Source organism: Stegastes partitus, unplaced genomic scaffold (genome assembly GCF_000690725.1).
Source record: "Stegastes partitus isolate 25-593 unplaced genomic scaffold, Stegastes_partitus-1.0.2 Scaffold355, whole genome shotgun sequence".
NCBI lineage: Eukaryota > Metazoa > Chordata > Actinopteri > Pomacentridae > Stegastes > Stegastes partitus.
The window spans coordinates 338,729-350,975 of record NW_007578086.1 but is presented as its reverse complement, the minus strand read 5'-3'; the positions used below and the strand labels follow the sequence as shown (position 1 = coordinate 350,975).

General features: G+C 42.1%; 1 protein-coding gene across 1 annotated transcript in view; it reads left to right on the top strand.

The window, feature by feature from the left end:
• The first annotated feature begins 483 nt into the window (after nucleotides 1-483).
• Nucleotides 484-12,247, top strand: part of mamdc2a (MAM domain containing 2a) — a 54,347-nt gene continuing 42,583 nt past the window's right edge. The window contains exons 1-2 of the mRNA XM_008284342.1: nucleotides 484-549; nucleotides 690-815. Coding sequence (XP_008282564.1) covers nucleotides 513-549; nucleotides 690-815 — 163 coding nt within the window. The 5' untranslated portion in view covers nucleotides 484-512. The remainder of the gene's footprint in view (nucleotides 550-689; nucleotides 816-12,247) is intronic.

Below are 12,247 nucleotides of genomic sequence, written 5' to 3'. Positions count from 1 at the left end.
TTTTTTTTTTCATTTTATCAAATTTTTCGCCGATTCGGACGTGCGTGCCAATTTTGGTGAGTTTTTGAGCGTGTTTAGGGGGTCAAATTAAGGGTAACGCGTTCGTCAGGAAAATAAGAAGAAGAAAGAAACGCTGCTTGCTGCAGCAAGTAGGGGTCCTCGGACCCTAATAAACAGACTCATCAATGGACATGGAATGTACCCCACTTTGCAGAACGATCAGCCACCTGCATGGTGATGTGTGCTTTCTGCAGAGCTCATGGACAGACAGGCTGCGGACATGCAGACTGCCTCCGGCTGGCTGGAGCAGCTCCGAGCAGCAGAGGGAGGCGGAGAGGCGCTTCTTGTCTCGTCCATTCATCTGCCCGGACAACTAAACACTCCATCTCTCCTGCTGACAATGTTTGGGAATGTAAAAGACCACAAGTAAAGCCTTCGACGAGCTGCTGGCGCTGTAGTTCTGTGGGGAAGTTTAACGAGAGACTATCAGTAACTTTCCAAAGTCCCGGCGGATGTTCGCGATGAGCAAACTGTGCCTCTCTCTCCGCGGTAAATATTCAAGTTTCACCAGAATTATGTGCCTGACTTCTTCAACCATGATCGTGTTGGTTTGTTTAGTTTAAGCAATCGAACGCTAACAACCCGCTATGAAAGCAAAGACAACGTGCTTGTGTCTTCTCCTGTTGCAGTGATGTTTCTGTGCGGATTCGTCCGGGCTCAGCAGCCGCTGCTGCCCGGCTCCTGCAGCTTTGAGCTGGGCACCTGTGGCTACACATCAGACGACAACTATGGCAGATGGAGCATTAATGAAGAAGGTACAGTGCAACACATTCAAATACAGCACGGGGTACTACTTCATTTAGTGGTCTGTCTGTGATCTGGGTAGGAACCGGCTGCAGGAGATTCAATGACTCCCTTTGAGCCTCACTTCGGCATTCAGTGGGAGTAAAATGCTGCCCTTTAACTGGAAGAAGACTCTGACAGAACCAGACCCAGGGATGTCAGCCATCAGCCTCAACCAGCCGGTGATGATAAAGCAAAGCCAGAAAGGGATAGCAGAGAGAAACAGACAGAACAGCAAGCCCTGGGAGGTTGATAGGATTAACTGCAGATCAGAAACATGCATTTCTGGAGCCAGACATATCAGCAGAGGAAAAAACGAAATCTCTCTTGGTGGGTGCAGATCTATAAAATGTATTCACCTTTTCCATTTTGTTGCAGCTTTTATCCCAGAATCATTATTAGATTCATTGGGTTCAGTAGTTGTATTGCATATGTAGAAGGGGAAACTAAATTGATCAAGTAAAGCCTACTTTAGGGGCCTAAAAACTGTGGTGGCACAGCACTTCTTCACTTTTGGTTTTAACTACTAAGCAAATAATATTTGATGCATTACATTCTGGTAGTTAAAAAAAAGAAGGAAAAGTATCCAACCCAAATGAGTGGGTGCCCATGAATTTACAGTTGTCTCAAAATCTTTCTCTTCCTGCACAGATGGGATCAGCGCTCTCGTATCTTTATGGATCTTTATGATTATGAACTCACACTTTGTGTCTTAGAATGTGGTTTCAGTTCATGAGAAATTTTGGATTCCAACTTTGATCTCTTACAAGCTCCATCACCTCAAACCACCTTTTTGTCTGATCTGTGCAAGATTTAACACCAGAACTGGCACAGACCAGGCTTAAAAGGTTTCAAAGACCCGGTCATTGTAGACTGCCTTGCTTCGTTTAGTTAGCTCTCTCTCAGAAGTCAAACCTGGGGCCGAAGGGCCTACTTTTAGGCGCTGGTGCACTTTTCTTTGCTTCTTTTTTTCTTTCTTTTCTTTTGCTTATTATCAGACCTGAAATATGCCCTTTCAACCAAAATGTAAGCAGTGTGGGATCAGGACAGAGACCCCTGTGTTTCTGATCATATTTGGAATGGCATAACGGATGTTACAATACAAGATGCTGGGTACTTGATACTGCTGCATGCACAGTGTACACATGTACACACACAGGTGTATCAAAAGTCAGCTCAAACTATGTCTTCAGATTGCAATTTGCGAACTCAGCACATCCTCCATGTTTACTGGTTTCTCTTAATACATTCAATAATAGTACAACAGCAAAGTAATTACATATTTGCCATTCTGCTGCTTTTACTGTCTTATTTTCAAGACATATACCTTTTCATTCAACAGTCACTTTTAAACTTTTTTTTTTTTTTATTGTTGTTTTTAGTGGGATTAGGAATCGCAGTCATATATGAATGCTACTCTTGCAGGTAGAAACACAGTATTTTATATTGTTATAAAGCTGAAATGTCAAACCTGCTTATAAGATTCATGCTGGGAATTTTAGGGCTGATATCTGCTACTTTTGATTTTGTATAATTTTTTTTAAATAGTTTTTTTGAATGGTACTCTATTGGAACTTAGGGCACATGCTGATGAATGATGAATATATGAATGAAATGATGAGTATTTCAACAACTATGAAGACTATAAGACTGAAGCTTGGTGGAAAGCTTTCTCTTTCTTCAGTGTTTCATGTAATCAGAAGTGCTATAGATAGCATCCCCATGCAATGAGACATGAGGTAATAGTTTTGCAAAATGCTTTGGCTGGTATCTTGGTAACCATGATGGTTAGAAGAAAACTTCTGGTGTCTGTGGATTTAGTGGGTGGTACTAAAGAGAATGACCTAAGCTTGGCCATTTTTGTCGTAAAATGTTCCTCCTATTTAATTAGTTTTTTTTGCCAGACATGCTTTTGACTACTTATCATACGTATATGTATCACACCATATTATACATCACACCCATGGACTGTATACCAAAGATGGACATAGCCTCTGAAGAATGAAGCTAGCACAGAAGAGCCTTAACCCGGTATTCTTTCTAATCAGGAGGCAACTCCTCAAGTTGCTAAAAAAAAAAAAAAAAAGTCTGACTGTTTAGAAGTTTTAAGAAAAAATGTCCCTGCTTCTCACTTGATCTGTTGTCTCAATAAACATTTTTCGAATGAGTTTGTGGTCTAAATTTCTAGTGTCAAGTCTGTTTCAATCCAGCATAGCGTTAATTTTGTAAATTATAGTTCCATTTAGAGTAATGTATATGATAAAGTTGGGTAGGTTTTAGGACATGTTATTATGCATAGTGTAATTGTTGTAGTTGTCAGTCAGATCCACCACTAGCTTGTTGCATCTGTTTCAAAAGAACAAGATTGCGATGTCCAAATTCTAAACTCAATAGGTGACATCACGGTTACTATGTCCATCCTTATAATGTAGTCTCTGGTTGCGATGTACATTTTGAGCTTTCACAATGGGAGTGTGTTGCCCGTTCGGACTGTGTCAACTATCAGCTGATCTGTGCTGCCTGTATACAGATAGTGTCTTAGCCCTATTAATAGTGCCACCATTAGTAGTTTCACCATTTTACAAGTTATGTGTTTGGACACACTCAAGTACAACTTGTATGACCTCTTCATCCTATGTAGGTGTGCTGTTCTTACTCCTTTTTGTATTACACTTCCTTGTCTTTCTTTCCAACCTTTCTGTTTGTTAGTTTTCCCTTTTAAGAAGCAGAAGCATTCAAATGTTCAAACTTTTTGAATCTTCTGCTCAAGCAATGGCAGTCGGCCGATTCACTTACCATTTTTAGCTTCATTTTAAGATGTTTCATCAGCTGTCACCAATCACGCATTTTCTTTAGAAAATACACTCGTCAGTTATTACTTTTTATTCTGTTTGTCTTTGTATTGATATGTGTCAATATAGGTTTGTGTGTGTAGTTGTATGTATGCAACTGTCTTGCAATTCCAGTCAACTATAGCTTTTTTCCTCCTTTGTCTTTTTTTCCACTGGCTCCTCTGCTGTGTGCATCAAGTCAAAGAGCGCCTCAAAGCAGCTCCCTCTGTTTATGATAATCTGTCAGCACAGTTTATGTTCCTGCTGTTAAGATAAGTGGCGGTACAGTAAATTGTGTGAACTGTGTGTGTGCCATCTCTCTACAGCCAAGACTGAAGCTCTCAGTACACACTGCAACTAGTACACTGCATATTCTCTCTGACATTAAAAACTGAGCTCTGCCTCAAACAGAAGTTTTGGCTGTGACCCAGTGTTGTGTTCACCTAACCACTAACCAAACTGAGATGGAATGGCCCAAAAACTCTGCCTCCGAGACAGTGATAGACTACACCCACTGTGGCAATAAATAGGCTCATAAAAAAGAAGACGGGACCACGGTAGTGTTTTCTGTTTGGTTGCTATGGTAATGTGGGCTTGAGCTGAGAGGACTGTACCAAAAAAAGAATGCACAGAAGACTGTGGTTAAAACCAGGATGGACGTCCTAGGTGATTATATTCACTAAAATGAGACATCAGAGACCGACATGCTGTGCTGGATAAACAGGGTAGTGAAGTAGAGAGCCATCAGGGCCTCACTGCTGTCCCACAGACCACCATGACGAATATTCCATGTCTGTTTCTTTGGACTGTGTTGAGTGTCTCTCAGTTAGTTTATGATCAGCATCAGATATGCTGAAAACTTAGGTAGATGCTTTATTATTCCTTTGTAAAACCGTCTGCTTTTACTAGACCATTTCATGATGGGATTAAACCAGCCACAATGCTCATCAACATGTTGATGTTCTGACCCATAAATATTCAGTTTACCTCTAACAAAAAGGACTCCTGATGACCTCTTATGGTAGCACATTTTGCAATGACAAATATGAACCTTCCTAAAACTCCCACAAAGGGAGACTCACAAAGTGAAACAATACCAGCCAAGATGCTACTGGGCAACTCACAAAACAACTAATTCTTGCAACTGTATGAATGAATGCTAGTACATATGACAAAACAATTCACGAATCGGACTTTGACACTGGTCCCTCTATTGCTATCCAGTGTTCTAGTATAAGTGTACTGTCTTGTCTTTTTTTAACTAGACTTTGATCAGGACAAATAACATTTTCAGAAGACACAACTCTTTAGATTAGATGCAACTGTTTCAGGGTTTGGCCCTATTTCAGGCAACACAAGCTGAATGTTATTCACTGTCTGTTGCGAGGATTCCATCCTCTTCTGTGTGGAGACTCTCCCAGTAACAAATCTGATTACTAATATGTTCAAATGGTCTTTAAGTGGCTAGGTAAGAGTTCTTCAGTTACAGTGACTCATCATTGTATTTACATCTGCATGCATTCTGGACAAGCTACCTGTGTCTGCATTTTTCCTGCTTGTATAGTATTGAATGGTAGAAGTTCTGCCACCCACCTAAATTTGTTGACATTAAACTTGCTGCTTGAGAGATGACGTGTTAGGCGGCCTTGTCACAAAGCACAGTGAATATAGGGGCATACTGCAAATAGTTCAATTCAATTCAATTCAATTCTATTCTATTCTATTCTATTCTATTTGTATGGCGCAGTTTACAACATGTCATCTCACAGCGCTTAACAGAGTAAGGTGTAGACCTTACAAATTTAAACAGAGAACCCAACAATCCAAAGTAGCCTTTAGACTCCCTCTGAGCAAGTGGTCGGCAACGGTGGTAAGGCACCAAAAAGCCCCCAATGGGAAGGGGGGAAAAAAACCTATGACAGAACAGGGCTCGGGGAAGGCGGTCATCTGCCTCGACCGGTTGAGGTGAAAGTGGGGATGAGGAGGTGGGGAAAACAGGATAGCAGATGGAGTCAAATAACCCCTTTACTTTATGTCTACATTCATGTTTATAATTGTAATTTACCATCGTGTAAATTCTATTTTTTGTGGAATGCAGTCTTCTCATTCCATAGACTGTACTGTGGAGTTTTCCCTCAACTGTTTGTACAAGGTGCCCCCAGTCCTCTGATTTGAGGCAAGACCAAGTAAGAATCCCCTATTAACATACGATGTATGTCTTTGGACTGTGAGATGAAGCAGGAGCATCCTGACAAGACTCAACATTAAATGCACACGTGAGGTAATGAGGAACAGGTAGACACAATTAGGGAAGAGCAAACAATGAAGACAACAGGAAGTAGAGCTGACAAACATAACATGAAAATGAGACAACAAAATAAAGGCGTCCAACAGACACAGGAAGATGACAGAAGCACAAGTTTAACTTGACCCCAGAGTGAACCATGACACATCCTGGAGGAAACCCACACAGCTATGGGGAGAACATGCAAGCACAATTTTATTTGTATGGTTTTATTCAGTCAATGTAGCCAAAGTTGCTAACTGTTGTTGCCCCCAATAATACAGACTAATTGTTCAATCCTGCAGCTGAACTGATTAAGTAAGTGAAACCTTCAGAAGGCTCCACAGTTTATTGCAGCTGCATGTTTTTCACAAAGGTTGTCTGTGATATAAGGTACACAGGAATTGCAATAAACAAATAATAGAAAGAATAGTGGTTTGTTCCTTTAGCATGCTTTGGTAATATTGATCAGGTGTAGTTTTGTGACAACAGGTTCTATTCTTTCAGTGGATAAAAATAACTTCTTATCAGGGAGATCCAGTCGCATCATTCTGCTGATCAGTGAGACTGCCATCTTACGTTGTCTTTTCTACATAAATCGATAAATGTTGGACAGTGTCTGCCCTGTCCTCACTGCTCCTCTCTATCTTGCTGTTTATTCAAAACACTGTTTAAACAGTTCTCTTTCTACTAAGATTCTTGACGAACTTCATTTGACCAAATACGGGATTACGGATATATCTCCCCGCCTCCCCAACCTGACTTAGAACTGAGGGCACTTAAACCACTTCTCCATAAATACTGTTTATATGCACTAAATTGCCTCTGTGTTTTCAGACCTGGGTGCATTGGTATAATGACTCTTAGCTGTGCTGTAAAGGGAAGATGGAAACTATGTCAAGGTTTCTGCTTTATGACATAGTTTAGGAAAAACTTTCTGCTCCTGAATGTGGCTAAGACTAACGAGACGGTTATGGACGTCAGACGGACCAGGATGAATACATATCCGGATACCACCACAATGACTAAGTATTCGGATATTCGGATGTTCAGGTCCAGCTCTAAACACATTATGACATTTTTAATGTCAATCAGAATCAGAAATTAGTAAAGTTTTTCTGATTCTGATTTCTGATTTCTGATTCTGATTCTGATTCTGATTGACACTTACAATGCATTGACAGATATTTTTTACTGACGCGTTTGTTTTTTTTTATCACTGCATTGCAGGGCTGCACGGTGAGTCAGTGGTTCGCACCTGTCGCCTCACAGCTAGTAGCACTCAGTTTGTGTCCCAGTTAGGATGCCCGGGATCTTTCTACGTGGAGTTTGCATGTTCTCCCCGTGCAGCGTGGGTTCTCTCCAGATTCTCCGGCCTCCTCCCACAGTCCATAAACATACTGAGTTTAACTGGTGATTCTAAATTGTCCGTAGGTGTGAATATGAGTGTGCTTGGTTGTCTGCCTCTAAGTGTAGCCCTGTGATTGACTGTTGACCTGTCCAGGGTGTCCCCTGTCTTCACCCTAAGTCAGTTGGGATAGACTCCAGCCCCCCGCGACCCTAGTGAGGATTAAGCGGTGTATAGATAATGGATGGATGGATGGATGGATATCTGTTGCATTTAGACAATTGTACCTGCAGCAGAGTCCGACTCAAATACTTTAATTTACCACAGAACACAATGTGATTTTCACACAGTGGTAGCAGATTTTGGTAGCAGATCAAAACCACAGCAGAGGACTGTGCAGTGAAGCAAGATTAGCGGGTGAGTGAGGTATGTTGAGCCTAAACCCAGAGTTGTCAGATGATTAAGGTGGCTCTCTTTCAACCTGGATAGATCTCCATGGTAACTGATGCTGTGGAGCTAACCTGGTCGGGAGCAGGTTATGTTCAGAGTTTAGGATTTAAGTCAGCTGGAAGTGTGTCTCCTTTCAATCAAATCGTTTCCCAACAATTCTGTATGAGCGATACAGATTCTCAGCTGAGGGAATATGTTTTATCTGCAAACCTGTTGAGCTTTACATTATTTACAGCACCAGTCAAAAGTTTGGACACACCTTCTCATTCAGTGGTTTTTATTTATTTTCTACATTGTAGATTAATACTGAAGACATCAAAACAATGAAAGAACATATATGAAATTATGTTGTGAATGAAAAAGTGTAAAACAAACCAGAATATGTATTATATTTTATATTCCTCAAAGTTGCCGCCTTTAATTTGATGACAGCTTTGCAGCTTCATGAGATATTCTCCTGGAAAAGTTTTCAATTAACAGGTGTGCCTTGTCAAGAGTCAGTTTGTGGAATTCCTTGCCTTGTGTTTGAGACCATCAGTTGTGTTGTGCAGAGGTAGGGTTAGTACACAGTGCATAGTCCTGTTTGACTACTGTTGTAATCCACAGTATGGCAAGAACTGCTCAACTTAGTAAAGAGAAACAGTCCTTTATTACTTTAAGACATGAAGGTCAGTCAGTCTGGAAAATTACAGGAACTTTGAATGTATCCTCAAGTGCAGTTTCAAAAACCATCAAACATTTTAGTGAGACTGGCTTTCATGAGGAGCACCCCAGGAAAGAAAGGCCAAGAGTTACCTCTGTTGCAGAGGATAAGTTCATTAGAGTTACCTGCCTCAGAAACCGCAAATTAACAGCACGTCAGATTAGAGACCACATAGATTCTTCACAGAGTTCAAGTAGTGAACAAATCTCAACATCAGCCCTTCAGCATAAACTGCGTGAACCAGACCATCATGGTCAAATTGCTGCAAAGAAGCCACTACTGAGGATGAACAACAAGAAGAAGAGAATTGTTTGCGCCAAGAAACACAAGGAATGGACATTAGACCAGTGGAAGTCTGTGCTTTGGTTTGATGAGTCCAAATTTGAGATTTTTGGTTCCCATCACCAGAGAAGGTGAGCAGATGGTTTCTGCATGTGTGGTTCCCACCGTGAAGCCTGGAGGAAGAGGTGGGACGGTGCTTTGCTGGTGACACGGTTGATGATTTATTCAAAATTCAAGACATATTAACCAGCATGGCAACCACAGCGTTCTGCACCGCTATGACATCCTATCTGGTTTGTACTTACTTGAACCATAACTTGTTTTTGAATACTGATTGATTTTCTCACCCCAGGAGATAAGTAGCCACATTACCAGCCAAGGCAGATCTCAGTGCTCAGCAGACTGGCTGTCCCTCTCCTCCAGTCCCCACACAAGAATGCCACCCTTCAACTTAGCATGCTAGCGAGCCAAGTTGCTAGCTATCGCAATGCTAGCAGGATAAACCTCCGCTGGCTCCTCGTCGCTGTGGTCAATGTACTCCTGCTGGCCGTGTTGTTGTATGTGGCGATTCCCGTCATTCGCGCGAATGACGGGAATCCAGACATGAAACTCGCCGCACGAATGATGCGACTTATTGGCGCGAATGAAGCAAGTAAACTCAGTGCAGACACACGCATCCAAATACATGCAAATAGCGCAATGAATTTGTGTTTGGTGTGAACACAGCATTATGACCATATTCTGAGAGGTTATCACAGAAGCTGTCGTCATCATCTGACAGATCTATCTGCAGGGCATGTTTTCGAGCTGGTATTTCTGAGTATGGCCTTCTACTGCTTCTGTTGTTTGATTGGTTGGTGGGAGTGGGTTATACCCAGTGACCTTATTGGGCATATTGTCACCCCTCTTTGGTTTGTTGTGAGGCTGATACAGTAGAAGTGTGTGGCACTTAAGTGTTAAGGCTGGAAGGCTCAGTTATTTTCCCCTTTGCTTTAGGAGTGACAACAGTTTCCCAAGCCATCAGCCAGCATGAACAAAGACTTGAAAAGTTGAGTTGTCTTCTAAGTCTGATGGCCTCTTACCTTGAAATGTGCATGGCTCAGACGTTTGTAATTGTCTCTGGGATGCTCACAATGGAAATGTTTGATTGGGAGGGGTGCAACCTTTGATGTAATCTCGTCAGCAGGAGCAGTTGTCTTTGGTTGAGTGGTGGAGGCTGAGCAACTATTTATCACTCTCATAGTGCAGTGCAGAGAGGAGATGGAAGAGTCCCGAAATGTTGTAGTCCACCCTTTGGACAGATGAACACTGATGAATGTGTTGTGCTTAATTTCCAGGATGTCTTTTCAAGATGTCTTCTAAATGAGGAACTACTTATCTCCTCAGTGTCTGTCAGGGAGCTGTTACCTCAGCTGAGATTGAGGCGCTGCCTGCATTCCCAAGGTCTTAGGCTTAGGTTGGGAATTGTTCCTATCTGTGGAGAGGGAGTCCACCTCTCATTCAAGGAGTAATGGTCTGAGTAACCAGAATCACGTTGGCTGAATGACTGTATTGGTGCAAGATGTTCTGATTCAAGCTTTAACAATATCTCCTTACATGAGCGGAGATCTAACTGTGCTGAATGCAGGTCTTCTAAGTAGCGTGTGGCTTTCTTGTTGGCTTTCTGGACCTCGTGCAGGAGACAAACATTTTCAACAATGGAATTTTGGATGTCGCACATCACACCTGTCATTAAGTAGTGAGTCTATGTCTTTGCTGCACTCACTGAAATTCAGTCTGCTGATAAATTCATGGTACCCAGGTTTTAGGCTGTGTGCTAGGGAAAAAACAAACTGTTTTACATTGGGCTTTGTCATTGTTTTGACAAAGGTAATACAAGTGAATACAGTGATTTGGTTGGCTATGGTGTTGTGTTAGCAGGCACCTTATTATGTAGCTTGGTCAGTGCATTAGCCTCACCTAATGATGTGGTAGCTTGCACTATGGCAGCAGCTTCCTGTGGAATGGGGTAAGCGACAGAGCCATGTAGTGGGTCTAGTGGTAAGTTTGCTTAACAAATGTAAACATGCATGAACTGAAATGCAGGATAGTAACAGCCAGGGGAGAGTCTCTTAACTGTCTCAGGCTGGAACATGTAGCAATAACAGGTCCCTAAATTCTGTTTCACAGGGCTGGTGTCAGTCTGTGGCTCTCTCAAGCTGGAATGTACGGCAGTAACAGTGAGGTACAAGCTCCCTATGTATCACTGGGCCGGTGGGACACTGTATCTCAGAGGAAGCACTTGAATTAACTGTTAGTTTTGTCAGCTAGATTAGATGCGTTGAATATGTGGTATTTAAATGCTAAACCAAAATTCTTACAGTTTCCAGTAGTGATGTAGTACTCAAGATCGGTCTCGGTCTCGAGACCGGTCTCGAGACCACTTTTTGAAGATCTCGGTCTTGTCTTGGACTCGACCGCATTTTTACTCGGTATTGTTTCGGTCTCGGCCATAGAGGACTCGGGATTTTACTGCGAGACCAGCCGAGACCACGGCTGCAAGGACCGCACTAAGCTGCCTCTGAACTGTTTCATTTGTTTAGTCATAGCTTTGTTGTTATTGGATGCAAAACTCCCCACGTCGAATGTAACCAATAGTTTAACAGATTTATAATTTGGATTTTTTTTTTACGGGCTGTGGCCTGTCACCCCACCCCGCCCCTCTTCACAGGCACTCCACGACAGTAAATGCGGGAGAAGGACTCTGCTCCCTGGGAAAGATGTTAGCAAACTCTGCTGTAATAAAGTTTGGCTTTTCGAATCATAAACAACTTATCTGTAAATCGACGTCAAAAGGAAAACACAGCGCACCTGGTAGCATCTACCGGAGCAGCATTTGAAGTGTTCAGGGAACATCGGTAAAATGCACCATCTACCGGAGCAACATGTGAGGCGTTTGGGGAACATCGGTAAAATGTAGCATCTACCTATAGGCACTTTCAGCAATTGTTTAGCCTGTGTCCAGTTAATGACTGGTACTAGAAGAGGATTGGTGACAAAATAAATATATTTTAAGATGAAAACATTTTACAAATGTCTAGTCGTATCTCTGAAGATCATTGCATCATAACTAAGTGATGCAATGGCAACTATTCATCAGCTGCATGGTGCATTAATAGCTGTGGCAATGCTGATCCAAAATAAGGGAGTGGGGCGACCAGATCATTAGCTGGTGCGACCAGTGAAGAAAGCTGGTAGCATCATGCTACCACTAGAAAAGTTAGTCTGGAGCTCTGTAACAGAATCGCAAGACACAATTCAACAGCTGAGGACCTCCTGCTGCCCACTGCTCTAGATATGGTGTCAATGATGAGACTACCATCACAAACCTGAAGGCCCCCCCCAACCCCTGTTACTGTCACTGATCACTGAGCAGGTTGTTGCTGCTGCACTGTTTGACTGCTCATGATATTTAATTTCAGTAAATTTAAACTGACTCATTTCATGACTATTTAAGGTGAGGGGGG